At 59.2% G+C, this 26,786-nt stretch overlaps 10 protein-coding genes across 10 annotated transcripts; 4 read left to right on the forward strand and 6 right to left on the reverse strand.

Annotated features, from left to right (window-relative positions):
- Window positions 1–5,191: 5,191 nt before the first annotated feature.
- HRG_07495 (subunit IV of cytochrome c oxidase) lies at window positions 5,192–6,124 on the reverse strand (the record flags this gene model as incomplete). The annotated part of the gene is made up of 2 exons (XM_044865966.1): window positions 5,192–5,350; window positions 5,396–6,124. The coding sequence occupies 2 exons, from the start codon at window positions 6,122–6,124 to the stop codon at window positions 5,192–5,194; spliced, it is 888 nt and encodes a 295-aa protein (XP_044718930.1).
- Window positions 6,125–7,023: 899 nt separating this feature from the next.
- Window positions 7,024–8,289, reverse strand: HRG_07496 (thioesterase-like superfamily domain-containing protein; the record flags this gene model as incomplete). Its single annotated transcript, XM_044865967.1, has 3 exons — window positions 7,024–7,827; window positions 7,882–8,191; window positions 8,246–8,289. The coding sequence occupies 3 exons, from the start codon at window positions 8,287–8,289 to the stop codon at window positions 7,024–7,026; spliced, it is 1,158 nt and encodes a 385-aa protein (XP_044718931.1).
- Window positions 8,290–9,152: 863 nt separating this feature from the next.
- Window positions 9,153–11,417, forward strand: HRG_07497 (Bactericidal permeability-increasing protein, alpha/beta domain; the record flags this gene model as incomplete). The annotated part of the gene is made up of 1 exon (XM_044865968.1): window positions 9,153–11,417. The coding sequence occupies one exon, from the start codon at window positions 9,153–9,155 to the stop codon at window positions 11,415–11,417; it is 2,265 nt and encodes a 754-aa protein (XP_044718932.1).
- Window positions 11,418–14,556: 3,139 nt separating this feature from the next.
- On the forward strand, window positions 14,557–15,726 carry HRG_07498 (uncharacterized protein; the record flags this gene model as incomplete). Its single annotated transcript, XM_044865969.1, has 1 exon — window positions 14,557–15,726. One exon carries the CDS (start codon window positions 14,557–14,559, stop codon window positions 15,724–15,726), a length of 1,170 nt encoding a protein of 389 aa, XP_044718933.1.
- Window positions 15,727–16,340: 614 nt separating this feature from the next.
- HRG_07499 (OHCU decarboxylase domain-containing protein) lies at window positions 16,341–16,954 on the reverse strand (the record flags this gene model as incomplete). Its single annotated transcript, XM_044865970.1, has 2 exons — window positions 16,341–16,400; window positions 16,460–16,954. The coding sequence occupies 2 exons, from the start codon at window positions 16,952–16,954 to the stop codon at window positions 16,341–16,343; spliced, it is 555 nt and encodes a 184-aa protein (XP_044718934.1).
- A 453-nt stretch (window positions 16,955–17,407) lies between these two features.
- HRG_07500 (prp19/Pso4-like domain-containing protein) lies at window positions 17,408–19,059 on the forward strand (the record flags this gene model as incomplete). Its single annotated transcript, XM_044865971.1, has 5 exons — window positions 17,408–17,420; window positions 17,477–17,521; window positions 17,577–18,015; window positions 18,067–18,524; window positions 18,575–19,059. 5 exons carry the CDS (start codon window positions 17,408–17,410, stop codon window positions 19,057–19,059), a joined length of 1,440 nt encoding a protein of 479 aa, XP_044718935.1.
- Window positions 19,060–19,917: 858 nt separating this feature from the next.
- Window positions 19,918–21,078, forward strand: HRG_07501 (cell cycle control protein; the record flags this gene model as incomplete). Its single annotated transcript, XM_044865972.1, has 3 exons — window positions 19,918–20,341; window positions 20,399–20,826; window positions 20,899–21,078. 3 exons carry the CDS (start codon window positions 19,918–19,920, stop codon window positions 21,076–21,078), a joined length of 1,032 nt encoding a protein of 343 aa, XP_044718936.1.
- Window positions 21,079–21,673: 595 nt separating this feature from the next.
- On the reverse strand, window positions 21,674–23,044 carry HRG_07502 (AMP-dependent synthetase/ligase; the record flags this gene model as incomplete). Its single annotated transcript, XM_044865973.1, has 2 exons — window positions 21,674–21,907; window positions 21,956–23,044. 2 exons carry the CDS (start codon window positions 23,042–23,044, stop codon window positions 21,674–21,676), a joined length of 1,323 nt encoding a protein of 440 aa, XP_044718937.1.
- Window positions 23,045–23,364: 320 nt separating this feature from the next.
- HRG_07503 (aldo/keto reductase family domain-containing protein) lies at window positions 23,365–24,490 on the reverse strand (the record flags this gene model as incomplete). Its single annotated transcript, XM_044865974.1, has 4 exons — window positions 23,365–24,108; window positions 24,197–24,254; window positions 24,335–24,345; window positions 24,413–24,490. 4 exons carry the CDS (start codon window positions 24,488–24,490, stop codon window positions 23,365–23,367), a joined length of 891 nt encoding a protein of 296 aa, XP_044718938.1.
- A 454-nt stretch (window positions 24,491–24,944) lies between these two features.
- HRG_07504 (eRF1 domain 1 domain-containing protein) lies at window positions 24,945–26,229 on the reverse strand (the record flags this gene model as incomplete). The annotated part of the gene is made up of 2 exons (XM_044865975.1): window positions 24,945–26,096; window positions 26,149–26,229. 2 exons carry the CDS (start codon window positions 26,227–26,229, stop codon window positions 24,945–24,947), a joined length of 1,233 nt encoding a protein of 410 aa, XP_044718939.1.
- Between the last annotated feature and the right edge of the window lie 557 nt (window positions 26,230–26,786).

The raw sequence follows: 26,786 nt of genomic DNA on the forward strand, positions 1-26,786 counted from the left end.
GGGCTGATTCGAGGTTGAATGAGCAGTCTACGGGGATTGACCAATCACGGTGGAGACAATCGATGTGGTCACGTGACTTTTGAGCTGGAGCTTTGCCAGCTTTGCCGAGGAGACGTGGCTGGAGCATCAAACGTCTTCTCTCCGAAACACCGCACAATGGCCAGTCACACAGCACGTCTCAACTGTATGTGTTTGTGTCGTTCAAGTCATGATGGCCAGACATCCAGCGTTGCGACTTCATATCAGCGCAAGATCAGTGAACCGTCTGTGCTTGGTGAAGACGAAATACGCAGTTACGCACAGAGTCGAGACTGATGGATGCCCCCGTTGTCAACTTGTCATCAAGTCCCGGCAGTTCTTGCCATCAGAGACCGCTGTCGAGGACCTCTAAACACAACGGCCACCGCTGGACTTGCAAGCTTGCGTCCGGACGGGCCGGGCCAGCCTTTTGGCGATTGCCTCACACTGCGCCGACGAGCACGGGCTGGCCAGTACTGCGGAAAATATCCGTCTGTTCAGCAAAGACTGCGGAGTAGACAAACAGAAGAAACAGCCAAGGAGCATGAATCAGTAAGCCCGAGGAAACGCGTATCCCTGATAGATAGGTGGAGTGAACAGATGCGATACGTATCATTTGCCAAGGAATTCGTGCCACCAAACCAGTTCCCACCTGAAACTGCCTAAGCTGATGACTGCCCAATCTACATACCTGATGCTCCATACGCTCGCCTTGCTAGTGAAAGTAATCAATAATTTTCTCCCCAAAAATTTCACATTATGGTAAGTATGAACTACCCACTTAGACAACAGGGTAATTTATCTACGTGACTTTAATGAGGGTTAAGGGAACAGATGGCAAAAGGGAAGACCAGCTGGACCGAAGGAGTACATAGGCTACGAAATAGAAGGGCCCGGAAATGCTCTTCAAGTCACGCACGATTCATGCCGAAAACCCCCCACACAGTAGGAGGAAGCACATACAAATAACGCATCGCAGAGCTCATAAACCCAATCAAACCGACCTAGTGGGGGATTTTGTTAGGGCGGCGGAGACGAGAAGCCCGGATGACATGGTTCGCAGTTCGGCAACGGAGAGATAGGGTCAGCCCTGTACAACGGGTAGGGATGCCTCCAGCGATACCTCTCCAGGGGTGAGGAGGGCTGTCGCATTTTTGACGTTTCATGTCTGGATTCTTAGAAGAAGCTGAGGGTGGTCCGGATGTCCGCGAAGCCGAAACCCTTTCACGCCAAATCCAAAACGCGAAAAGTAGCAAGAGTAGTCAGCTGCCTTCATCCGGGTAACTAATTCAGCCGTAGGCTGACTTTACATTAATCGAATAAGTTTTCCCTAATTCAGCCGTAGGCTGACTTTACATTAATCGAATAAGTTTTCCCTAATATGAGGGTTTGGTGCAGCAGGGATCAGTTAAGTTTTCTGACATCTGATTGGTTGTATGGTTTCTAAAACGTAACTCAACTGGATGATGGCCTTCTAAAAGTGGGTCCAATTTTGCACTTGCCCTGAATGTCACAGAGCTACTCTGAGCATCGCGGGTCGCCAACAAACCCATCGTACGCAGCTGCTTTCAACCGCAGTGAACCCTATGCCTCATCGAGGGTCTCAAGGTGGCGTGGTTTCCATCGTATGCATTCGCTGTGGCGAGGAGAAACCAGCGCAAGACTTCCTCGGCAGAAGAAAGTCGGCTGGGCACACCAAGAGCTGCTTGGGCTGCCGCAATAAGCGCGCCTATCATGTTGGCTTTATCTCGCGCTCCACAAGATGTTCAATGCTGATCAATTGAAGTACTCCAGGTCCAGACGCATAACCCAGACTTTGAGGAGGTCGCGGTCCGTCCTTCCTCCGCTGACGGGCCTGCTGCGAAAAGAACAGACCGAGATGCTCGCTTACAACCCGAGCAAAAGATACCTAAAGCCCAGCCTACATCATCTGAAAGTTTCCAGGAACGTCATACAGTGAGGTTTTCTTCCGAGGACTCGATGAGCCAACCGCGTGTAGTGCTGGGGACACCACTGCCGCCGACCCAACAAAGTTCAGGGAAAGGTTTAGGAGTTGGCAGGTTCTCACTCAGAATCCGTATAAGAACGGTTAGGGGCTACGTAACTCCACTTGATGCTACCAAGACGTAGATGACGCAATGAATGCATGACTGTAGATTCTTGAATTTTCAGGCCTGCCTTACCGTTGACAGCAGACTTGCAGCCTTCGGCTGATTGTACGCCTTGCACCACTGCTCTAAAGTGCAAGGCGTGACGAAGTATTTTAAGAAGCATATCCCGCCAAGACCAACAACACGGTAACACATGTCACCCTCGGCTCCAACACTTGGCTGAATCCCACTCTATGGGTTGCAGTGCTGAGATGCGCCGAAAACAAAGAGAATGAGCGACTCTGAAATTAATGAAGCTATTGCTTCTGGTTTTGTTCCCGCCGATATTTCCGTGGAGTTCCTTGAAGCGAATCGAGACGTACCGGCTACCGTTGGCATTATTATCATCACTGTCCTCACATGCGCGGTCGTCACTTGCCGGCTACTCTCGAGAAAGTTGGTTGTCAGACGCTTCGGACTCGGACTCGACGATGGAATAGCGCTCGTGTCGTTGGTAAGCTACTTTGAAGCCGACGAAACCGCAAATACCGAGTACTGACGAAACAGTTAACCTTTATCCCTTTCGCCGCCCTGTGCCTGGAGCTTGTTAGGCTAGGAGGCGCCAAACATGCCGCCTACAGGGACTTCGTACTTGACGACGCAACATACGCCAGATTTATGACTGTCGACTCTATCGCACACTTAACCTATAGCACAGCGCTTCTGCTATGCCGGGTCTCCGGTCTAGCATTCTACTACCGGATTTGTGGCCTACATAAGGAGTTCCTTATCGCCATCAGAATAGTCTTTAGCGTCCTTTTTGCGGGCTATCTGGCGCAAATCCTCCTTATTATCTTCCACTGCAGACCGGTTACCCTGCTTTGGACGTCTATGACGCCAGAGGACAATGACAAGTACCAATGCATAGAATGGGTTGATGTATATGTCACGAGCTCGGTTATTTCGCTTACTTGCGACTTTTTGCTTTTCGGCATACCAATAGCCATGATTAGGGTCCTGGACATGCCACGAAAACGGAAGATTCAGCTCGGATGCATTCTCTTGCCAGGAGTAGCGTGAGTACCGGCTATTTCCAATAAACAACGAGGCAGGCAAGGTTTCTAATCGCATAATACAGCGTTGTCGGCATTTCTATTGCTCGACTGGTCTGGGTCAGGGGTAGTAAGTAAAGCCTGGCAAGAGTGGCAGAGGAAACACATATTGACAATATAAACAGGCACGTCAGAAACTGCTGAAGAATTCGGGTTCATGGTTATTCTTATTATTGAGGTCTCCGAGATTGGTGCGACATTGGTTGCGCTATCCATTCCAGGTGTAAAACCGCTGGTCGACAAGTACATCTTGCGAAAGGATGACGCAAACAACCCTAGAGCACAAGTTCGCAACCAGAAGACAGAGGGCGGCTATGACTCCGACAGCATCAGCCTAGAATCGAACTCCAAAATTCTCGATATCGATGGCGATGATTATGATATAAAGAAGCAACCACTTTAATCCGCAGCAGGTTATAAAGCAAGAGGGAATTTATGTCACGGTAGATGTCAATATCCAAGATGGAAAAGAGGCAGGGGAAAGTCTAGCCAATAGCGGGTGGCCCTGAACATTTTTCAATATACTCTGACAACTGTTTCTCGTGTTCGCGGCCCTAATTCGCTCGTAGAGCACTATATACTGCGAAAGCTAATAGTGAAATGATGTGAGGCCAGCGAATACGAACTAGAAAGCCGTACCTGTGGTTGCCGAGGCTTAGGCATTCCGTGGCTCGTCAGCAGGGCTATCAGGCGGCGAGAAGATCAGCTTTTTGCTCCTCGAAGAAGCTAAATAAGCATTCTATTCTGATTATCGCTTCATATAGCTCGCCGTAATGTCCTTTCTCGGCCCAACCTTAATATCGTATGGTGATTTTATAGAGTGGCTGTAGTAGACTCTATATCTCGGCTAAGAGAAGCTAAGGAAGTGGCAAGTCTTTTGCAGCAACGTAATGAACTCCGACAAGATCTCCAAGGCCGACCTCAGGGTCCCCAGGCTTAATGGTGACGAGCCTAAGTCCGCCTGCGCACTCGGAGCCTCATCCATTCAAGGCAGGAGGAGCAGAACAAGCACAGCTTGCCTTGGAGGGAGTCACTAACTCGACTGCGTTGCACCGTATGCAGACTGGGACAGCTGATGGGATGCTTTAATTTCTGGCGTGTCCTTGCCGTGGGCTGGACGACGCCTATAAAACAGTCAGCTCCCTCAGGAGAGAGGACCGGTACCCGTCTCATGGCGTTGTCGTCACCAGACAATCACTCGACTTCTATCTATGCCCGGATCCAAGCCAGGAACAGGAAGTGGTTCAAGACATCAATAAGACGAAGATACTGTTCGGTAGAGTCTTCTCCTTTGCGAGTCAAGTTATACCCGGCCTGCGTCAAGTTAAAGGGGAACGAAACATATGTAATCCCCGTAGCTATTTCTCGACGGGCATACCGCCAACGAATGCCCATATAGATTATGCCATGGCCAACCTAGAGCTATTGCAATTCTATACCAATCAACAAGATCTAGCTTGTCTTATGCGCCTAGTTAGATCCTTGCCTGAATATCTTCAGGTATGCATAGGGCTATTCTCCTAAGCTCTCGGGGGAGCTATCTTTCTTCCTTCCTATGCCCTCAAATACCATATACTACTCCCTTATACCTTGGCTTGTACTACCTAAGGCGGTACAGTTCAGCCTCGCATTTCACGAGGAGGTAGTGGGTGAGATGCTTTTTGTTACATACCTACGCCAGACGACGAATTTGCCCACCGTGGCCGGTCCCAAGGAAGGCTGCTGTTGCGGAACACATGCTCGTCAACAACATGAGCAGTCTACGTGAGGACTGGCTGTGAAATCTGCGACAACTTCATTTATAAGGCGCCAACAGAATACCTTGCCTTGTTTGATGTGAATTTGCCTGAAAACTAAATGGGTATATGCTGAACGCTGATATAGGCCAATCCTCAAACTCAAACTCTCAGACCTCCCATCAACCTATGTGTGACCGAGAAGTGCCACTTTTCAGAACCAGCGCCGCCAACATCACTCGTCACCATTCTTTTTCGCCATCCGTTCCTGCATCTGCGCCCTAAAGGCATTCACCCCTTGGTACGTGCTTGGCTGGGCCGCGAGTCTGGCACGCCTCTCCCGGCGGGCCTCTTCTGCGGCTTGGGCGGCGCCAGACTGCAGCCGAGGTCTGGGCTGTGCTGGCGGAGCAGCCTGCCGGCCTGCGCTGTTGATTCTCGCCAGCGTCGTTGTGGGATTGTTGGGGGCGCTGCTCGCATGCTGCTTGTGCGTCTTGTAGCTGCCGAGGCGGTTCTGATACCTGGCCGCAAGGATGGCCGCCTCCCTCATGATTGGGTCTCCGTACGGATTGGAGCCAGCCTGGTTCTCGTCGCAAAGCTTGTAGACGATTGTGCGGATGAAGGAAATGGCCCTTTGGCCCGGAAGATGCAGGCGTTCCTGGATTTTGAGGCCAACGCGCCAGCGAATAAAGTCCCACGGATCCATGGCCAGGATGCCCCTGGCCTGCAGGACGCGAAGATCAGAGATCTTGCAGGCGAGACGGTACATGAGCTCCTTGTGGCAGAGGCCTTGAACGGGGAGATGGTGTTTGGAGACGAGCTGGTTCGGGTGGTAGTCGCTATCAGGGCCAAAGATTTCGCGTATCTTGTGATACTTGGACATGTTGTCCTGGTGGAACTTGCCCCGTTTCTGGACGCCCTTATTGTCAGGGTCTATGTTGTGGCGGGCTCTATACTGCTGTTTAAGGGCCTCCTCCTCGCCCTCCTTAGCCAGAAAGGCATCCAACGACTCCCAGGCGGGGATCCAGTACGGCGAATCCTCGGTTATCTTGGCGACGGGCGTGCCGCGCAGAGTCGCCGGCTTAACATAGTGGGTGCGGTCCTGGCTTAGCTCGTAGACGGCGTCGAAGGAGGTCTGCAGCGTGCGCATCAGCCCGCGTTCGGACTGCATCTGGTCCCGGGCCCCAAGGGATGGAGAGCTTGACGAAGCTGGCGCCTGGCCAAGTTGTAGCTCGCCATGTGCCTGTGACGCGTTGAAAAGTCAGCGAGAGTGGGCTCGTAAGCGCTTTAAATAGCGCGCATATAACTAGCTTAATGCATCTTAAGGAAGTACGTAGTAGGAGGGGGAATATCGACCGGGATAGCTCGCCCATCTTAACCTCTCTCGGAATAGCACAAGTGTGCTTGAAGCGGGAAGCTAGGAGAGGAAAGGAGAATAGGGCTTGCAGGGCCGCGACTCACCTGGTTCGTTGCCGCGCCGGTGCCTCGACGCGCTTCTGCAGGCCCGTCAAACGGCTGCCGTGAAGACGCCATGCTCGCTCGGCAGAGGCGTCGACCTATTTGTCGGAGACTATCACTGCTCCTGTCACCGGCACGAGTCTTGTTTCGAGGCAGGTTGTCGGAGGAGGTGAGTGACGCGTGGGCGACGAAATCGTGGTTTGATTTATTGCTGCGGGAACTGCAAATGGTTTATGGTGCATGCAGCGGCAATATTCGACCGGCGGAGGGGTTATGGAGGGAGTATGGAGGGGGTATGGAGGGGGTATCTGAGAAGTTGGAAGCAAGGGGCGGTGAAGAGGAAGAGGACAAGCTTGGTGTGCAGGGTCGAGGATTGTTTGCTCTTCTCCTCCGCCCACGAGGCCCACGAGCAGCCCACAGGCCCTGTTTGCTGCTTTGCAACCGCACGAGAATTGGGTATACTGCCTCGTGCCTAAGCAGAGGCATCCATGTCAAGTAGATGGACATTGCACTTTTCTGTCCCTCTCCAGGTATGATTTCATCGCTTCTACCTCGCCTTTTCCTCTTACACTTTGCAACACGCTGCACATGTCGCTGCCAAGCCCCTGCACCTCACAGCCTGGGCTGGTCTTGCTGCCCCGGCAGCACAATGCCATCCTGGTAGCCGCTCGCAACGTGCTTCCCCTCGGGACTCCATAGCTTGCTCTCCATCATGCATCGCCCTGCGCTGACCCGCGGCCAGCCAATCTCCTGCAGCCACCAACCGTCGCCGTCCATGACCGCCTCCTCCGGGTTGACGTGGACGTAGAACGAGTACGTCAGGCTGGCCGCCTTGCCTAGGCTGTGGCCGTAGCCGAGGTGGTTGGCAATCATGAGCAAGCCGTTGCGGTCCGCCTCGAAAGCGTGGCACACAATGTGCGCGTTGACATCCTCCTTGGGCAGTGGCTTGAGGAGTCGGTAGCATATCAGCTCCCGGCGCTCGGCGGCTGGCTTCCCGGCGTTGTACGCTTCCATGCCCACCTTGTGCATGGCGAGGATGGGAAAGGCGCCCGCGCCTCCGTTGGGGAAGAGCTGCTTGACCACGTCCAGGTCGATCTGCGGGCTCACGGCCCACTGAGCCGGGGCTCTCGACGAGAGTATGTCGGCGTAGCGTTGCTGGGCAGATCGCGGCGCCTGCACCTCGTCGGGCGTGGACCGTGACCTCTTAAAGGTGGTGATGCAGCTGAAGCAGATGCCATTGAGGCCGAGGTCGGCATCGGACGCAGGAAAGGGCCCGGATGGCTTCTCGGATGGCTGCTTTGGCTGCCGAGCATTCACTTGGCACGCAGCAAACGACCGGCCAGAGGAGATAGGGGACACTTCGTAGACAAAAGGCCTATCTTGCAGCCCAGGGGATGTAAAGACGCCTTGGATGGTCTAGCCAGCAGCGTCAGTGTCCCCTTTCTGCAGAAACAACCTGGCCTCGCTCACATGGATGCCGAGCTTCCCCTCAGCCTCGACGTTGCTGCTGCCCTCTTGCTCCAGGGCCCTCGCCGCAGCCAAGGGCGCCTGAGCGTAGACGTGGCCGCCAAAGGCACCGGCACCCATGAACCTGGGACGGGGCCCGTCGACGTTTCGAAACACAGCATCCCACGGCAGTTGTGCGCCGGGCTTCCATGCGGGCTGGCGACTGATGAACCTCTTGACATGGGCAGCCGGGGGGAGCGGCGTCATGGCCATGGCCTCGTCGAAGGCCATGCGCGGCCACTCGCGAGCCGGGGCGTCTGCGCCGTTGTGCAGCCTGGCGGTGGCGCGGGTTAGCATGGCCTCGGGAAAAGGCGATTCGGAGACGCACCCGTCATCTGTGAGGTGTTTGTCGACGGGTGCTTTGTGTGCCATTTGGACCAAGTGCCACGTCGATGGTGAGCAGGTGACGGGGGTTGAGTGGCTACTTACATACCTAGGTAGGTAGGTAAGGAAAGATAGGTAGATACAGTACCCGTACAGTACACTTTATTGACTCTTCCTTACGATTTACATACGGTAAGCTGCATGGCAGGTGGGTGAGTGGGAGCCTCGGCACGTTCCCCACGCGCTAACGTCCTCGGCAGTCCGTGAGCCTGAGTCTGGCCTGAGCCACAAGTACTACGTACTCTACACAAGGGTCCGCGCCGAGGCCAGGGGGCGTGGAAGCGATTCAGGCTGTTTCCATGGCTTTGCAAGGGATAAAACACCTTTCTTCCGGCTCTGTCAGTGTTTCAGCCGGACTCGCTCTCCCTCTGACTCTTCGTAATCCTGCATCAGCAGCTCGATCAGGAAAGGCCTTGTCTCGTTCCACCTTCCCCGGATCAACGACCCAAGAGGTGAGGTCGCATGGCGTGAACCATGGAAGCTTCAGTGTCTCGGGCCAAAGAGGGCACTCTGTCCATTGGCCCTGCGCATCGCACAGGCCGAGAAGCCACAGTCCTGCAAACGCCCATGTGCATGCGTGAATGCAGCCATGGGCAGCAAAATCTTGATTCCGACGGCTGAGGCTGCGGTGCCGACGCGCAAGGCGGGACAAAGACTCCGGCACACGACGCCGGGTGATACTAGCGACGTCATGGCCGCCTACAGCGCAGTGCAAGCTTCCCATTTCAGGCCAGCCATAAATACCACTGCACCCAGCCAACCTGCCCGCCCAGCTCGCGAGGACCAGCGTTTCCCGACAATGACGCCCAGCCCAGTCCAATCCATCCACTGACCTCAATCCAGACGGCACCATGCTCTCGTGCTTGGGCTTCGGCAAGTCGCGCCGCCACGACCACGGCGAGCGCGAGCCGCTTCTGCCCCAGTACCATGACGACACCCCGCGCCAAGCCCGCCTCCATGAGAAGATTCACTCGTACCAGATGCTGCGGGCCATGTCCCAGGGCTACATGCCTTCCAACGAGCAGGCCATTGTCCACCTGCGCAGTCTCCTGTCCGCCAACCTGCTCAACCCGGACGTCTCCGACCTCAGCACCTCTGGCCGCGCCCTCGTCAGCTCCACCAAGCTGTGGATCACGCAGCTCATCGACCTGCTGGAGCACAAGAACCCGCACGACCAGGTCCAGGATTTCATCTGGTACATGGCCAAGGCCCGTCTGGACATTGACGTCGGAGATATTGGCGCCAGGGCCGCCGCGTCCAAGGCCAAGGCAGACGCCTCTGCCACTGTCGCCAGCCTCAAGACCATTGGCTCCCTGCTGCTCACCAACTCGGAATTCCGCCTCTTCCTCGCCGACCTGAGCACCATCGGGAGGGAAGTCTTCAGAGACGCGGCCTTTACGCTCGCTGATGTCTCACGCAAGGCGGGCGACCAGCTGAAGCCGTCCGAGGAAGCCACCGAGAGCCTCAAACACCCAGACGGAGGCACCGAGACGGCCCCGTCGGACCAAGAGCTCGAGGGTCAAGTACGACAAGTCGCCCAAGTTGTTTCGTCTGGTGCTGCAGAGGTGGTCGGCGAGGCTGGCCACAGCCTGGCTGAGCATGTCAAGGGAGACGAGCAGCAGGCTCTCATCCACCGCCTGAAGCAAGCCGTCCTCAAGCTGCGAAAGCGCCCCGACTACTCCGAGTCGGCGTCGACGCTGTCGCTGCTTCTGCAGCGTTATCTCGTAGCTTACACGCGGCTGACGTCCGACGCCGTCCACGCTGTCGAGGACGAGGTCGGGGCCAGCCGGGACGCCGACAAGGCCGTCGACAACTTCTGGCAGTTCCTCACCACCTTTGGCGACCGCGAGCAATGGGGTCAGGTGGAAAAGTCATTCAAGGACGTGGTGGATGCCGGTCGGTCGGACCCGGACTTTGACAAACTGGCCAAGGAGCTGGCCAACCTGGTCCAGGAGATGCTCACCGAGCCCGACTTTTTCGACAACGCCGAGGAGCGGCTCAAGCAGCTGCGCGCCAGAGCCAGGGAGGTTGCGTCGAGGTCCTCCATGGGCGAGAGCCTGGACGGACTCCTCAAGAACCTCCACTCGGCAATACGCTCGGTGCGCGACGACGAGGACATTGAGAAACTGTTCCGCACCTCGACTCGGATCGCGCAGATACTCTCGCCCAGCGGGCAGTACACCAACAGTCAGCTCGTTGACGACTCCATCAATGTCTTTATCCCTCTGCTTGTTCAGGGTGTGCAGCACTTGCCGGTGCCTCGTCTCGAGGTGTCCACGCCTGACGTGGATCTGCTGCTGGAGAACCTCGTGCTGGAGCCCGGCAAGACTGTCAACCACAGCTCCTTTCTCCCCTACAGGCTGCAAGTCTCGACGCACAATGACATTGAAGTCCGCAAGGCTCGCTTCCAGACGACATCGTCCATGACTACTCAGCTCAAAGTCAGGATCGCCGGCTTATCCCTTGCGGCGGCCGATGTCGGGTACTGGGTGCGTCTGCACTCGGGCTTGCTCAGGACGGTGGATGAGGGTCTCGTCAGCTTTTACCTCGACGAGCGGGGCATCGACATTGCACTCGACATTGAGATTGGGCGGGACCGCATCGACCAGATTGTTTCGCTCCGGCGGGTGGGCGTCCGCATCCACCACCTCAACTACACGTTGAGCCAATCCAAGTTTTCCTGCCTGGCGTGGCTCTTCAAGCCGCTGATCCGGCCGCTGGTGAGAAAGGCGCTCGAGGGCCAGATTGCGGCGGCCGTCGACGAGGGCCTGCGCACGCTGAACCGCGAGTTGCTGTATGCGCGCGAGCGGCTGCGGGCGACGCGCATCGCGGACCCGGAGAGCCTCGTGACGTTTGTGCGAGCCGTGGCCGCTCGGCTCACGCCTGCACCGGACCCCGATTTGGAGGCCAGGGCGGGGGTGCGGCCCGGGCGGGGCGTGTTCCGGGGGCGGTACGCGCCAGGCAGCCTGGTGAAGCTGTGGGACGACGAGGGGCGCGAGGCCGAGCAGAGGGTGTTTGAGTCCGGGAGGGGTGGGTGGCGCAACGGGATATTCGACGTCGGGACGAGGCCGGCCGCGGATAGCTCGCTGGGGGCGAACACGACAGCAGCCGCCTGAAGGGGCCGATACGAGGGACGGGGTGCCGATGCATGTGCGCGGGACACGGCATGTACATATGCACAGTGGCTACGAGGCAACGGCGGGAGACGTGTGGCGTCTCAGCCGGGCGCAGATGGCTTTGCATGGCGGGTTGCAAGGGTAGGAAGGGACGGATGAGGGACGGAAGACATGGAAACGCCACGCATATATCATGGCTTACACGACTGTACATGTGCAGAGGCGGAGGCTGGCGATAATGCAGATAATGCAACGAGACTCGGCCCCGGACTTGTCAAGAGGAGATGCAGTGTCACGGCGGTGATGCATGGGCGAACACGAGCATGATGATGGTATATGCCTCAGTAATGTATGCGGAGGGCTTTATCCGGACGAGACAGCGAGCTCGGGTGTGATATACAGTAGGTGATGTGTTTGCCCAATGTGCCGTCAGGTGACGGACGGGCATTCGAGGTGAAGGGTTACCGATGGATCGTCAGCGCCCAAAGGTTGCGACGTATGCAGGCAGGTCTGTGTGTAGCTGTTCCGGACGTGCATGTGCGTGCTGCATGTTGATGATAATGGCGGCTGCTGCAACAAACGGGCTGTGGGATGCTGCATGCATGTACTGTACTGTCTGTACGTGTCTGGGGGTGGGTGAGGTGGGTGAGTGAGGTGGGTGAGTGTGAGGTGGGTGAGTGTGAGGTGGGTGAGTGAGGTGGGTGAGGTGGGTGAAGAGGGGAGGGGTGTGTGTGTGTGTGTGTGTGTGTGTGTGTTGTGTTGTTGCTTCTTTGTACGACATCGAAGCAGACGCCACCCCTGTGCGTGCCAACTACACTGCACGTGATGGCCTGCTTCTTGACGGTTGGCCAGCCGGGTATGCCGTGTGTAGGAAGAAAATAGGGGGGAGAGGGCGACCATTTTTTAAAGACTGGTGGTGAGGTAGTTAGTCAAGTGGATGCTTTCAATATTCCTGGGATATACTCCGTATTCCATGCGCCGTCGTTTTCTGCCCCCCTCCACTTGCTTGTCGCGGATAACAAGGGGGCAAGGGTGGCCTGCCTTACTTAGCCTGGCACACACGGGCTGAATGCTTCATCAGGGCGATCCGAACCTGACGGGGGAGCAGGGAAGGCCGTTGTGATGCGCCGTGCGCGGACAGGCGGGGGAAGTGGTGGGCAGAGGATAAGCAAAAAAGAAAGGAAAAAAGGGAGGAGGAAAAGACGCGGCCAACATGCAGAAATGTGCGCCAAAAGAAAAGCCATCGGGCAGGGAGTTGGTGGTGGATGCAATGCATGGGCATGGATGGGCCGGTGGGGGCGTTGGTGGTTTGGAACATGATTGACTTGGGTGGGTGCATGGACGACGACAATCTGCTCGAGTCGCCTCGTTTCCATTGGGTCTCAGCAGCCGGGCGCGTGGGCCGGGAATGAATGGGGTGCTAATTACTGGGTACCTAGGTAGGTAGTACACCAAGTACCCAGGTAGTTCCTCTCTGCGTGCTTGGTCTGCGTGCTTGGTCGGCGTGCTTGGTCTGCGGCATCGACGGGCTGGGCTGTCACGGCGCCTTGCCAAAGGACCCATACCATGATGGCAGGTACTAGGTAACTACTGTGCTGTATAGCGCCCTCAGGTACCTACCTACCCAAGGCACTACTAGCCTACTACCTACCTAGTACTTAGTGGGTAGTCCAAGGTAGTACAGGTAGTAGTGCAGGATGACGAGCTCTTGTCTTGGAACTGATGGGCCCCACCCCGGTTCATTCCAAGGGTGCTAGAAAAGCTGCGTGGGGCTCGGCCCGCAGTGCCAAGGCCGATGCATGGACGCGTGCTGGCCCCAGGGGACGTGATGAATCACCCAAGGGACGAACTGCACAGACTGGCCGGCACTCGACTCCGGGTCCGACCCGCCTTGCTTTGCCCAGATCTGGCCCCTGCTGCGCATGCTATATTTGCAGTCTGCAGCGCCGCAATGTGTGCCAGGCTTGTTGAGACTGCGACTGTACTGTGCTGTATTCTGTACTCGGATGCCGGTACCGCCGACGCCGGCGCCCACTGTACCTACTGTACATACTGTACATACCTGACTGTACATGAGCTGGCAGGCACACACGCAAGTGCCCCACGTGATGTCGAATGCGAGACCCCTCATCTCGAAAACAAAAATGTGCGACCTCGTCTTTTCGACCGTGCACACGAAACACACACCCTTCGCTGCTGTCCCGACAGCAGGGTGTGTCACTGGCCATGTGGCTTTGTACCACTCGCCCGGAACGGCTACGCTGTGCATTAGCACAAAGTCGCCTCATTGGCGCTCCGAAGCCTCATCCCATGCTTCGACGTGTCTCCCTCCGTCACCCCTTTCAGGTTTCTGCCATCCTTGCTCTGTGTGTCTTCCTGTCTGCCTGTCTGCCTGCCTGCCTGCCTGCCTGCCTGCTTGCTTGCCTGCCTGCTTGCTTGCCTGCCTGCTTGCTTGCCTGCCTGCTTGCTTGCCTGCCTGCTTGCTTGCCTGCCTGCCTGCCTGCCTGTCTGTCTGTCTGTCTGTCTGTCTGTCCGTCCGTCCGTCCGTCCGTCTGCCTGTCTGCCTGCCTTCTCTCCCCGTCCCTCCCCGTCGTTTCTTCCATCTCATCTCCCCATCTCCATCTCTCTCTCACCTCCCCCTTTTCTCCATTCACCCTCCACACCCACTTTTCCCTCTCCCCCACTCGCACGCCCCCTCCCTCATCCCCGTGTGACATCCCTGTCTTGTGTGTGTCCGATTTCGCCTGCAGCCCATCCCTGCTCGCTGCTCTCTGTTTCTGACCCGCTTGAGCGCGGCAGGGACCCAACGGACATCTGACTCGCTTAGTTCGACTCGCTGCTCCATACACCGCCGCTATATAACGTCGTCGGGTTGCTTTTTTACCACTCTTGTTCCACCATGACGGCTACATTGCCGTGCGACCCATTTCATCTTTGAGAGCCTGGTGCCAAAGAAAATCGAATAAAAATACCCCCACCCCTCACTCATCCTCGCCTGTCCCGAGCGCCTCCTCGCTTGCTCGAGATTCCACTGCTTCCCCCCCGCATACCTACCTGCTACCTGCGTGCACGACTGCCCTCGCTCGCCGTAAGAGGGTCGGACAAGAGCCGACGTCGCCCTCGCGGCGGCCCAACCGAAATGGCTCTCGAGGTCCAAGCAAGCCGCCAGCATCCCCAGGACTTCTCCTGCAAATGGCGCCTTCGCACCCTTCTCGGTCCAGCCCCGAGACCTGACGTCCTGCAAACGGGCCCAACCATGGCAAAGGCCCAGGGCCCCTTACTCGCCTCCTCGAAGCAGCTGCTCGGAAACGACACGCACCATTCGCACTCCTGGGACACCAGGGGCTGGGAACCAAAGGCGGCCACTCGCCGCTCTTGCTCCCCCCGTCCGCCCACGGCGCCTGTCTCGTCCCCCCGTCGAGCCAAGCCATCTCAATTCCTCCCTATAGCGTCTCTCCTCAACCCACATACCGGACTCAAGCGTCGTCGCCACGACCTTGACGTCGATGGCCCCAACACGGCCGCCTTGAGCTCAAAGAAACGCCGCCTTCGACTCCACCTCGTCACCAGCCCGCTCTCGAGACCCTACGCGCAGCCGGCCTCGCACATCCACGTCCGCACCGACACAAAAGCCACCGCCAGTCGGTCTGCCAAGGAGGCGACCGTTTCCGCCCAGCCAAGGCTGCCGCACTTGCCCGCAACCTCGTTTCTGCGCCTCTCTGTCGTGAACCGCATGCGAGAACGCATGGAACTCAGAGGACCGCCAATTTTGAGGCCGGGCAGGCCAGACGCCAGCTTGGACACCCTGGACCCCACGCCTCGGGCATCTTGGTTTCAGTCAAGGTCGAGGTACGAGCCAGGAGGCAGGATGCTCGGCCCGGGACCGTCGGACGCAGGTGCGGGGCGCCGTCTCATCGCCAAGCGGCCCGACCGTCTTTGCCCGTCGAGAGAAAGACCGCTTCCTCCTCCTGAGAAGACGCTGCCGGAGCTGCAAAGTCAGCCCACTCCGCTCCCTACGGGACTGAGATTGGCCGCAATCGACACAATCACCTCGCTTCTTTCCGATGCTCCACCGCTCGCATCCGAAGACCGACTCTTCACTAGTGTCCACGATGACTTCGGCCAAGATGGCTTTTCTTTCTCGAACCACAGTGACCAGGGCTTTCATGACGCCTCCGAGGAGCCCCGAGATCTGTACTGCAATTTCGGTGTGCTACTCGGCAAGGTTCGGCCACGTTGTGCTGGCGGCCCAGACCAACGTGGGGGAGATGCCGAGGGGCTCAAAGAAGTGCCCTGGGTAGCCCGGTGATGGATCATTCTGAGCTGGCATGGAGACCTCATAATATTTGTATGCGTGAGGGAACGAAGCAGCCACCATCCGCGCTAGAAACCCCGCGGCTTCATGGGTGAAGACGCTCAAAGACGACGTCACCCTAAGCCATCCCGTGCCTCTGGGGTATTGCGCCGGGAACAGGCGATTGAATATCAGTCTTACACTTCGCGGTAAGTAAAGCATCCGAGACAGGGCGCACGTAAAGCTAACGGCTCGTGACAGTGCTTGATTCCTCGGAAGAAAGACATCTCATGGGCGCAGAAACTACAAATACGGGGCATGAATACCTGACTTCCTTTGGTGGTGATTGTTGCAGCAGCTGATCGGCTCACGATGCGCGACTGATGCACAGGACACTCTGAGCCATATGAGTCTTGGATCTCCTTGATCTTGGGAATTGCGGGATAACAGAAGAGATGGAATTCGTCATGTTCCTGATGTGGATGGAACGGCTAGAGGAAGGGAGCAATCTCGAGGCGAATGATTCAAATACTGTCAGGCAGCTCGCTGGGCCAGACAGGTATGACTATGAAATAGAATGAGATGAACCAGTAGCCGACCCAACCATGTCCACTGCGCGACTTCTACTTTCATTCCTTGTCTTGCACAGGAAGCTTGGAAGCTCGATCCTTTGCGATATCGCACATGGCCTAGTCCATTAGTACCCGCGTCAACGACAGGGGCTCAGAAGGGTCATAGCACGCCCTACCTGAAGCGCCGCATCGACCTCCAATGCGTAGTCGCCCCTATCCATTCGAGCCCTCATGTCACGCATAATCTCAGGCCGAGCCCGGCCATTGACGAAGACGACGTAGCGCAGCCCGGGAAACCGATCCTCGTACTCCCTATTCAGCGCAGCCAACTCTTCGCCCTCGCCGCCGAGGTTGGCCTGCTCGGCGACCGACTGGGCCGAGTCGACTTTTTTCTCGCCCAGGCGAGGATGCGATCCGAGGACGGACAGGAGCGTCGGCGATGTAGCGTGGGAGGCGCCCGAGGAGTTGGCGAGGGACCGGAGCTGGACATGGCATGCGTCGATGAGTTCCCGGTAGGAGCCGTGGCCGGCAGCTTGTAGGACGGGGACAAGGGTGGAGTGGAGGGCGGGGCTGGGCTCGAAGAGGAGGTCGAGGACGGCGGTTTGCGCTGGGCCTGGGCAGGAGCGTAAGCTGTGGATGGGAGGCAAGCTTGAGGGTTGTTGTTGAGGCATGGCAGGCAGGCGAGCAGAACAAGGGGTCAATGGCGAGAAATTCCGGGTCACCGTGGGCTCATTTGACCTACGACGGTATTCATCGTCTGAAAGCAACAAACGAGTGTGGCCCGGCAATGGCCGTGACCACCGAGCCGGGGCTTTGTCGTGGAAGCGGAGCTCCCCGTCGAGAAGGACACTGATAAGATAAGATGCCGAGGGAAAGCGACGTCACTCCAAATTTCAAGGATGGGTTCAGCTGTCCACATCACGTGATCAGATCTCGGGCTCCACGGGCAGTACGTACCTAGCTTGGCATCTTGCTCGCGCATGGCTACGCGGAAAATCTCGCCCCGGAAGGGATGTCTTGCTGGAGCGATCGCAACGTGAAGCTGCACAACGAGCCAGGTTGCTGCAGAATAGACACAACGAGTCGCCACTGAGAGCAGAGCGGGCTCTCGAGAACCAGTCGCCATGCTTTGCGGAAGTGAGCCGACATTCGAGCCCGTATGCAAACACACCTCGACTGACGCCAGAGCACAGTTTCCGGCGAGGCGCCGCAAGAGCCCGTGGTGTCCAAAAAGTCCGGTAAGAGCACGCTGGAGCCCCCGCACGCCTCTTGCCGAGCTGACGTGGCGTGTAGGGGTCGTCTACGAAAAGCGCCTGATCGAGAATTACATAAATGAGCGTGGTACCGAACCGGGAACGGGCCAGGCTCTTGCCCCCGAAGACCTGTTGCCCGTCAAATCGTCGGCCGTCGTCCGCCCGCGTCCGCCCACCATGACCTCGATCCCCGCCCTGCTGGCTACATTTCAGAATGAGTGGGACACGATGGCGCTCGAGACGTATAACCTCAGGGAACAGCTGGCGCGAACGCGGGAAGAGCTGGTCATGGCCCTGTACCAGCACGACGCTGCTGTTCGCGTCATCGCGCGGCTGACGAGGGAGCGTGACGAGGCGAGAGAGTCGTTGAGCAAGGTCACGGTCACGGGAACCGCGCCGGGCGGAGAGGAAATGATGATTGACAGCGTCGAAACGCTCCCCGAGGAGCTGGCGGAGCGCGTCGACGAGATCCACCAGAGGTTCGTCCATCCTGCCGTGCAAATCATGGAATAATATTGACCTTGTCCCAGCCTCACAAAAGGACGCAAGAAGCGGCCGGTCCCCGAGGGCTGGGTCACTGCAGACGAGATCACGACGTTCGAGAGCGAGGCCTCCAACGACCTCCCCCTGTCGCAAGCCACCTCTCTCGTCCTTGAGGGAGACTATGCCGCAGTGGGAGGCCTTAAGGGCGTGGCGGCTTTGTACTCGCTCCAGGCGGACGCCATCGAGCGGCAAATTCCCGTCGACCAGCCAGTCACGGACGCACTATGGGTGGGAACGAAGCTCATGTTTGCGACGATCCAGGGTGCCATCAAAGTGTACGAAGGTGGCAACGAGGTGGCATCGGTCTCCAAGCACGACGGCCCTGCTACGGCGCTGAGCTCGCATCCCGGCGGAGAGATCTTGGCCTCGGTAGGAACCGACAAGCGTATCGTGTTTTACGAGATGAGCTCGATGAAGGTGGTTAGCAGCGTCTATACCGATGCCTGTAAGCTTCTGTCTGCCCTGTGCCGGCGTGCGTGTGCGGTGTGCTAACAGCTGCAGCTTTGACGACATGCGCCTTTCATCCTGATGGCCACCTCTTCGCTGCTGGCACGATGGCGGGCGAGATCAAGCTCTTCATGACCAAGACGCTGGAGCAGGCGGCCGTCTTCAGTCTGGGTGCGCCGATAGAGGCCATTGCGTTTTCCGAGAACGGATTCTGGTTTGCCGCCGCGGCCAAGGGACAGACGACAGTCACCATATTCGACCTGCGGAAAGAGGGACCTGCAGCAGCGGCCAAGGTGCTGGAGACGGGGGGCCCGGTACAATCGCTGACGTGGGACTACACGGGGCAGTTTCTGGCGACGGCTGGCGCGTCTGGCCTGACGGTGCAGCAGTATGCCAAGTCGAGCAAGAAGTGGAGCGAGCCCCTGAGGAACTCGGCGGCTGCCGTGGCGGTACGATGGGGAGCGTCAGGGAAGAAGCTGGTGGCGGTGAATGGCAAGGGCGTGGTGACGGTGTACGGTGCCAAGGAAGGATGAGGCCTCTGGATTTTATTTTGTCTTGCTCGGCCGGCGGCGAAGACGGATCAGACTCTGCGAGCAAACGAGAGGGCTTGTGGCGTACAAGCAGCTGTGTACTTGTGCCTCGGAGGGCAAACCTTGTGATTGGCAACAGGGCCCGAGGGAACGAATGCATCGAGTCGGCGGAGAGCGGGGCAATGAAAGCGAGCCGAGGGTGCAGTGTTCTTGCTCGTCATATTAGTGCTACCTACTACCCAGTATGGGAAAGCTGGTCAAGCGATAGGTATCTACCTATCCGTACTTCGTACTAACTTAACTAGACGTCGCTTGACCAGAACAACAACGGCCGCCTATCAAAGAGATATCAGTAGTTAGCGCGCTAGCATCTCCCCCCATGCCGCCCCACGCCGCCTCACGCCGCCCCACGCCAATGGGATAGGCAAATGGAGGGGCATTATTGGCCGCCCGCCCGCTCTCTGTCTCACATCACAGACGCTCCGCGTCGCTTATTTCCAACGTCGACTTTCCAAACACGGCGGCCTTTGCACGCACTCCGCAACGCCACCTCCTCCCACGAGCCATTTCCTGCGCGCCCAACGTCCCAAGCATCCCGCAATGCTTGGTGCGGATTTTGCGTCCGGACTTTGCTGAGCCATCAGAGACCGAAGGCGGCTAAAATCCGGGCCCTCGCAGCGTATCCTTCTCTTCGGAGTTGCCACCTCGTGGCGTGACGTTGCCTCGCAGCTGGCGCCTAGTGCAGCAGACACCTGCTGGTCGCCTTTGTTTTCTTCCCTTTTCTCTTCCCCAACAACAACATTCGCCGTTCCTCCGACTCGTCTCCCCCAATAGCGGTGCCGAGGCTGCAACGTTCAGAAAATGGCACGGGTCGGGGACGGATGGCTCGACATCAGTAGCGACGATGACCTCGTCGAAATCCAAGTTAACCCGCCTCATCGACGCCCAAACAACCTCGACAGCCTGCTGAACCCGCCGCAGGGCTTTTCCCCGGCGCAGCAACCCGTCGGCCTACGACCCAACAGGCCATCGGACCGCCGCGCGACACGATGGGATCGCCCCCCGACGCCCGCACGCCCAGCCGTCATCGACCTCACTGAAGAGCCCGACTCGCCCGTCGAGCAACGGCCCTCGCAGTCGCAGAACGCCGGTGGCAGGAACCCGCGGCGGACAAACTCGCAGCGCGTTTCGCCTCCGCGGCTTGCCAGAAGCGACAGCACCTTGTTCGCCCCGGTGGCCAACGTCATTGATCTGACAGACGACCCGCCCGAGGCCGAACCTCCGCGTCCCGCTCGTCTGCGAAATCAAAATCTCCCCAACCCCCCTCATCACCATCACCCAGCCCGCCATCCCCGGCCCTTTGGCCGTGACCAGCTCATTGAACTCGAGCTCATCAACAGCGGGGCCAGTTTTTACGGCCCGTTATCGAGGGGTGTCCAGCACATGGCTGGTCTCCTTCACTCTGAAATCTTGCGAGGCAACTTCAATGTGCCCCAGCTCGACATCACAGGCCCCTTCAGTCCCAGAGAAGCCAGCCCTAAGCCTCCGATGGAAGATGTCCCGCCCACCCGCGACGGCTTCACACGCGACACCTGCTCCGACTCCAAAATCGATGATGAGAGGGTCGTCGTCTGCCCGGCCTGCAATGAGGAGCTCGCCTACGACCCCACCGGCACGGCGGCCCAAGGCTCTACCACCGCGAGTGGAAACAGGAAGCGGAAGAGGGCGCCCGGCGAACACCACTTCTGGGCACTCAAGAAATGTGGTCATGTATGCGAGCCCCCAGACGCCGCGAGGATGCTGATGGCTGGCCGAACGGTGCTGATACGCTGAGTTAAAAAGGTTTACTGTGCCGACTGTTTCGAGAACCGCAGGCCGACAAAGGCTGCGCCCGGCGGCGTGGGGTTCCAGAGCCCGAGCGGCAAGCCCCCCGCGAGCGTGCCCAACGACCTGAGATGTGCCGTCGAGGGCTGCGAGACAAAGGTTGCGACCAAGACGGAGTGGATCGGGATATTCCTGTGATGCCGAGGCTCGTCAGCAGCATGGCGCGCTCCTGCAGGACCATGCTTGGCTCCTCGTGGATGGGCGGCCCAGGGCACATGGCAGGTAATGAGGGATTCATCATGAGCGGCGTTTGGAAAGGGGGCATGGTGAGGTACATTTCACGCGACGAAAGATACCCAGGGCTGCTGGCACACATAAGACCGGCGGGTCAGGCGGGCAGGCCATCGCTGCACGACATGGGTGGGCGTTGGGAAGCGTGTGTGTTGGACGTTTTCTGTTTTATGGACTTGTTTTTGGTTCTGGCAATTATCGGGGTTCCCTTTTCGAGGCTGTCCCGTGAATTGGGGTGGCAAAATCGGGGTGGCAAGGGGCAATGGAATGACACAAAGCGCGCGACCTGACTGTGCCTTCTGCCGTGATGATTTGCAAATATATGCTGCTAGTAGTCGTCTCTCTTGTGCGTTCTTCGTCGTCTGCTCATTTCGCTATCCATGTCCACCCGTCCAGAAAGAGAAATGTGAGAAAGATATAACGCCAGCCCAGTATGCTAATAATTCCTTGTCCATCACCCCCCATCCCCCCCCCAGTACCCCAGCCTATTGTCCGTCTATCGTCAAATTTTAAGCTCTACCGCAATCTCATCGATCCATTCCCCCCCGTACTCGGTCTCCGGGGACGAGTCCGGGGCGTCGAAGCCACCGCCGTCGGCCCGCGGAGCGACGTTCTCCTTGTCGGGCCCCCCGAGTAGATTCTCCTCTGCCCGTGGCAGGCCGCCTCGGCACCTCGCGGCGTCGACGACGGCCGCTTTGGCACTCTGGGGTTTGCGCGCTCGGCTCATCGCCGCCGCCTCGCGTGACGGCGGGGCGTCGTGTCGCGGTGGGAGGAGGCGAGTTACCTGCGCCGCCGCGCCTCGTTCCCGCTGCTGCATCTCCTCGAGGGCGGCGCTGCGTCGGCTGCGCTGCAGGGCTAGGGTGACGAGCTCCTGGTCGCCCGAGGCGGTGAAGAAGCGTCGCGGGGAGGCGCGGGGGGCCGACGGCGAGACGGCGGTGGTTGGGTCTGGCGGCGGCGGCTCTGGTGGGTGCGGGAGGGTATCTACGGTCGCTGCCATCTCCTCCCGGAGCTCGCGCTCTTGCTGGGAGGACGAGGGGAAGAAGTCGTCGGGGTTGAACAGGATGGCCTGCGTACCGGCTGGGGGCGGCTGGACGGCAGCCAGGGGCCGTCGTGACCCTAGGGACGCTGGCGGAGGCACGGTGGGTGGTTCGTCGTGCTGTGTCCCCGGCGGCGGCAGCGCCTTGTCCCGGGGCATGTAGTCTCGGAGCCCGAGGTCCAGCTCGTAGGGTGTTGCGGGCCGCGACCGGCCGTGGGGGCTGCGCCCAGATGCTGCGGGACTCGACGACGACGACCCTCTCCGTGCCGTGTCTGGCTCACGACTTTGCCCGTGGGCGGCGGCGTTGACGGCGGTGTCGAGCTGTTCGAGCGCCTCCAAGTCCAGCTCGTCCTCCTCGGGAATCAGGTCTATCTCAAACGACCCCTCCGCCGCCGCGGCACCCGAAGCACGCCGCCGTCCAGCCCGCTCGTCGCCGCCATCATCCGGCGGCCCCGGCCCAGCAGGAACACCCCTCTTCCTCCCGGACGCATTCCCGCGCACAAACTTGGCAATAGTATCCTGGCTCGGCCGCACATCCGCCAGCGGCAGACCCTGCCGCCTGCGCGCCTCCCGCTCGCCCACCGCCGTCTCGCGCCTCCTCTCGCGCGCCGCCCTGGCCCGCGCCGCGGCCCGATCGCGGTCCAGCTCGCGGCGGATGCGGTCCTGCTCGGCGCGCTCCTGCCGGAGGCGCTCGGCGCGGGGCACGGGGGCCGCGCGCGTGGCCGCCTTGTAGGCCTTGCGGACCTGCTTGGACGTCATGGGCTGGGCGGCGGTGCGCGGCGCGGCGGCGGCGCCCGGGATGGGCTGGATGAGCGTGAACGTCCTCTGCACCGGCATGGTGGCGACTTGGAGGGCGGGGCGCGTGGGTGGTGTCGGGTCAGGGACATGTCTGTTGCATGTCTTGGGTTTGTTCGTCCTCTTCCTTTCTTTGCGAGATGGTCTCGTTTGCTGGAGGGAAGGCAGCTCAGCACGAGACCGGTGCGCTGTCACGTGATGGTTCAGGCGTGCGGCTGGGGCAGCTGCGCGATCCACTTCTGCCTGATGCTCGATCCGAGCGACAGACGTCAATCTATCAGAACCGGCGAGCAAGGGTTATGAGCTGTCGCATCTCTTTCACGACCTCTCATCTACTGCAAAGTACACGCTCAGCCCATCATCTACTTGTCCAGCGGCTCGACGGTCGGATCCCACGCGCAAGGACTGTAGTCGCCCGTGGCAAGTCCCTCGACCTCGGCCTCGGACAGCTCAAAGTCAAAGACGGCAGCGTTCTCGGCGATGCGTGACGGCGTGACGCTCTTAACGAGCGGCACGTAGCCCTGCTGCAGGCTCCAGCGCAGCAAGACCTGGGCCTCAGTCTTGCCGTGCCGGTCGGCCAGCGCCTTGACCTTGGGGTCGCCGAAGCGCTCGCCGCGCACAATGGGGCAGTAGGCCTCGACGGCGACGCCGCGCTCGCGGCACCAGCGCACAATGTCCAGACGCGTCAGCCACGGGTGCACCTCCCACTGGCCGACGGACAGGACGCCGCCGCCGCCCGGCCCGCCGCCGCGCTGCGCCTGGAGCTCGCGCATGTACTGCTCCAGCTCGTCGAGGTGGTGGACGCCGTAGTTGGAGACGCCGATGGAGCGCACCTTGCCCGCGTCGACGCTCTCGACGAGCGCGCGCCACGCGCCCTTGCGGTTCTCGGCGCCGCCGTAGGGCGAGTGGATGAGCACCAGGTCAAGGTAGCCGAGCTTGGTCACGGCGAGGGCCATGTCGACGAGCTTGAGCGTGGTTTCGTACCCGAGCGGGTAGCCGCGCATCGGCACCTTTGTCGTGAAGAAGACGTCGGACCGCTTGAGGCCCGAGGCTGCGATCGAGGCGCTGCTTGGGCCCTGGTTGTAGTAGGCCGAGGCCGAGTCGATCTGTCAAGGCTACGTCAGCCTTGTACCGCGCGACCCCGTCCGCCTCACGAGCGTATTGGCGTGTCCAGAGAACGGGCGTTGCACTTACGTGGCGATAGCCGATCCTCAGCGCCTCCTTGCACACATCCGTAGCCTGGTCTTTTGGCCTACGACACGAGTGAGTCCACAGCTCTCTTCGCGCCTAGGGGCATCTCTCTAGGCTGAAGCATCTCTCCAGGGCCCTCACGTCTGATAGACCTGTTTGCGTCTCCTCGTCAGCAATGCCGCGTCGTGGACATGGCGACACGGGACGGGGCTGGCTTACACCAAAGCCAAGCAGCGGCAACTCGTAGCCCGAGTTGAGCTTGACGGTGGAGCTGAGACTAAGCTTGGCCGTCGCCATTCTCCGTAGCATCAAGCGTTATCGTTGGGGGTCGAGGGGGGTTTCGTACTCGAGGGAGCGAGAACAGCCGCTTCTTTCACGTTTGCCCAGGGTGCGGAAAGAGGCAAATTCGAGCCGAGACGCTATGGGGACGCATGTCCCCCGCTGACCTGGGGCAAACTGCCCCAGGCTAGTGCCAGCCCGGGTGCACTGGGCCGAACAGAGCCGAAGACCGTCCGAGGGGTCCGTCGACTTCTTGGTTTGCGGTACAGCCCTCGCACAATGGTGAAGTCTGCCAGGCACGCCCCCAGTGGCAGCAAATCCCACGTGGGTTTGGCTTTCAGCCCCAGATGATGATACTGTGCGCACCGAGCTGCAGCTCAGGTTGCCTCGAGGGACGGGTTTGTATAGGGTAGCCGAGCACGACCGGAGTCTTGATACGTCACAGTGAAAGGGACTTGGCAGTTGCGCAACTCTAGATTACGCTTTCTAGCATGCTCTCGTCTTCTTGATGCCTTGCGCCGTTGTCTCGAACCGCAGGCGCCGCCTGTGCCTCGTCCTCGTCCTCGTCCAGATCCAAAATGGGGTAATTCAGCATCGCGGCAATGTCGCCCATCATCTGCAGCCGCTGGCCGCTCTCGTGGTCGCTGCTCAATATTCGCACCTCGCCGCCGTCGCCCTTGACCTTGTCGACGACGGCGACGTACCTTTTCCGCGTCTCCAGGTCCTGGCTGCGAAAGAGCGAGTTGTTGATGAGCAGCACGCCCCCGCCCGGGCCGACGGCGCCTTCCGCGACGGCCCTTTCGACGGCCTTGGAGCCGTACCAGGCGCGCCCGTCGTCGAGCTTGAGGAGGTCGAAGAAGTTGTCCATGGACTGCGCTTCTTTGGCGTAGTTCATGTCGCGCATCTTGGCGAGAACCTCGGGGCTCTTGAGCACCTCGTTCAAGCTATGGATGTGGCCCGAGTTGGCGTGTACGACGATGGCCTGCTTGGACAGGGCGGTGAGCACCTTGTCAGACTTGTCGCGCCCTTGCTTGGCCATGTAGGCCTTGAAGTCGGCGGCAACGAAGCCCGGGCTAGCCAGGAGCAGGGGCCGCGAGTCGGAAAAGTCGAGGGCGCGCAGCATGGAGCTGAGCGTCTTGTCGAAGAAGCGCCTGAGGCCGGCGTCTTGGTCCGAGGCGGTGTCGCGCTTCTTGGGGACGACGCTCTCGACGCGGGTCTTGAGGACGGTGCGGAACTGGGTGACGAGGCAGATGTTGGCAAGGCCCTCCTGCATGACGAGGGCGGCCATGGCGCCGTTTTTGTCGTCGGAGAGGGCCTGGGCGAGGGTGGCCTTTGCGACCGAGTCCCAACCATCGGGCTTGATGACAGCAAAGGAACGGTTGACCTCGAGGTCGAGGGTGTGGTGGGCGCCGCGGGCGACGTGGTCGTTTTCCGAGACGACGACGCCCGAGACGCGCAGGGACGAGATGACGGGGTCGAAAAAGGTCGACTTGACCTTGATGGTCAGGTCCGTGTGGACTCGCTCGGCGGCGGCGGCGCCGGTGCCGGGGTTAACGGTGACGACTTTGCGGACGGCGTGGGCGTTGACGACATCGCCGGGCACGATGAGGTTGTAGGCGTGCCACTGCGGGGCATTAGCGAATGGTTCGAGGCGGGCATGTGTACGCTGGACCAACCATGTCCTCGGGGTCCTCGGGCAGCAGAGAGACCTGCTCTTCCTCGATGTCCGAGGGGACCTTGCGCGCGACCAGCTTCATGTTGGGGTGCGGCCGGGGCCTATTGCTCGCATGCGTGGGGATGGCGAGTCCCACGAAAGGAGGGCGAGCTCGATAGCGGTCGGATGGTGACGAAACTGACGATTGTGAGTGGCGGATGGAAGATTGCGGTGGTGGGGGTGGCGTCGAGTGTGGCGGCAAGGGAGGCCCAGTGGACTGGGGCGCAGACGCCAGCAGAGTATACAGTACGAACGCTTTCCGCAGCACGGTAAGCAGATGACGCCCGGCTTTGAAAGAGACAGGAGTCTCAATTGGACCTTGCAGTCGTCAACGTACGTCATCGTGCTGTTCCGTGCGGATGCTCTCGTTTCTTTTTATCCGTTGGTCTACTTTGTACAGTACAGGCCTTTTCAGACTGACCATTGCTCGTCCTGAAGAGGGCGGGGCAGCAGAAGGGGGCCGCCTTTGACTTGGCATCTGCGTAATTTGCCCGTGTGGAATGTGGGCGATTCATTCGTCATGGCAATGGCCGATGCCGCAACTGACGCTTACTTTATTTTTTGGCCTGGACTTGACAGGCGTCTCAGATCCGGGTTCGC

The sequence above is a fragment of the Hirsutella rhossiliensis genome (assembly GCF_020360975.1).
Source record: "Hirsutella rhossiliensis strain HR02 chromosome Unknown scaffold00008, whole genome shotgun sequence".
Classification (NCBI taxonomy): Eukaryota; Fungi; Ascomycota; class Sordariomycetes; order Hypocreales; family Ophiocordycipitaceae; genus Hirsutella; species Hirsutella rhossiliensis.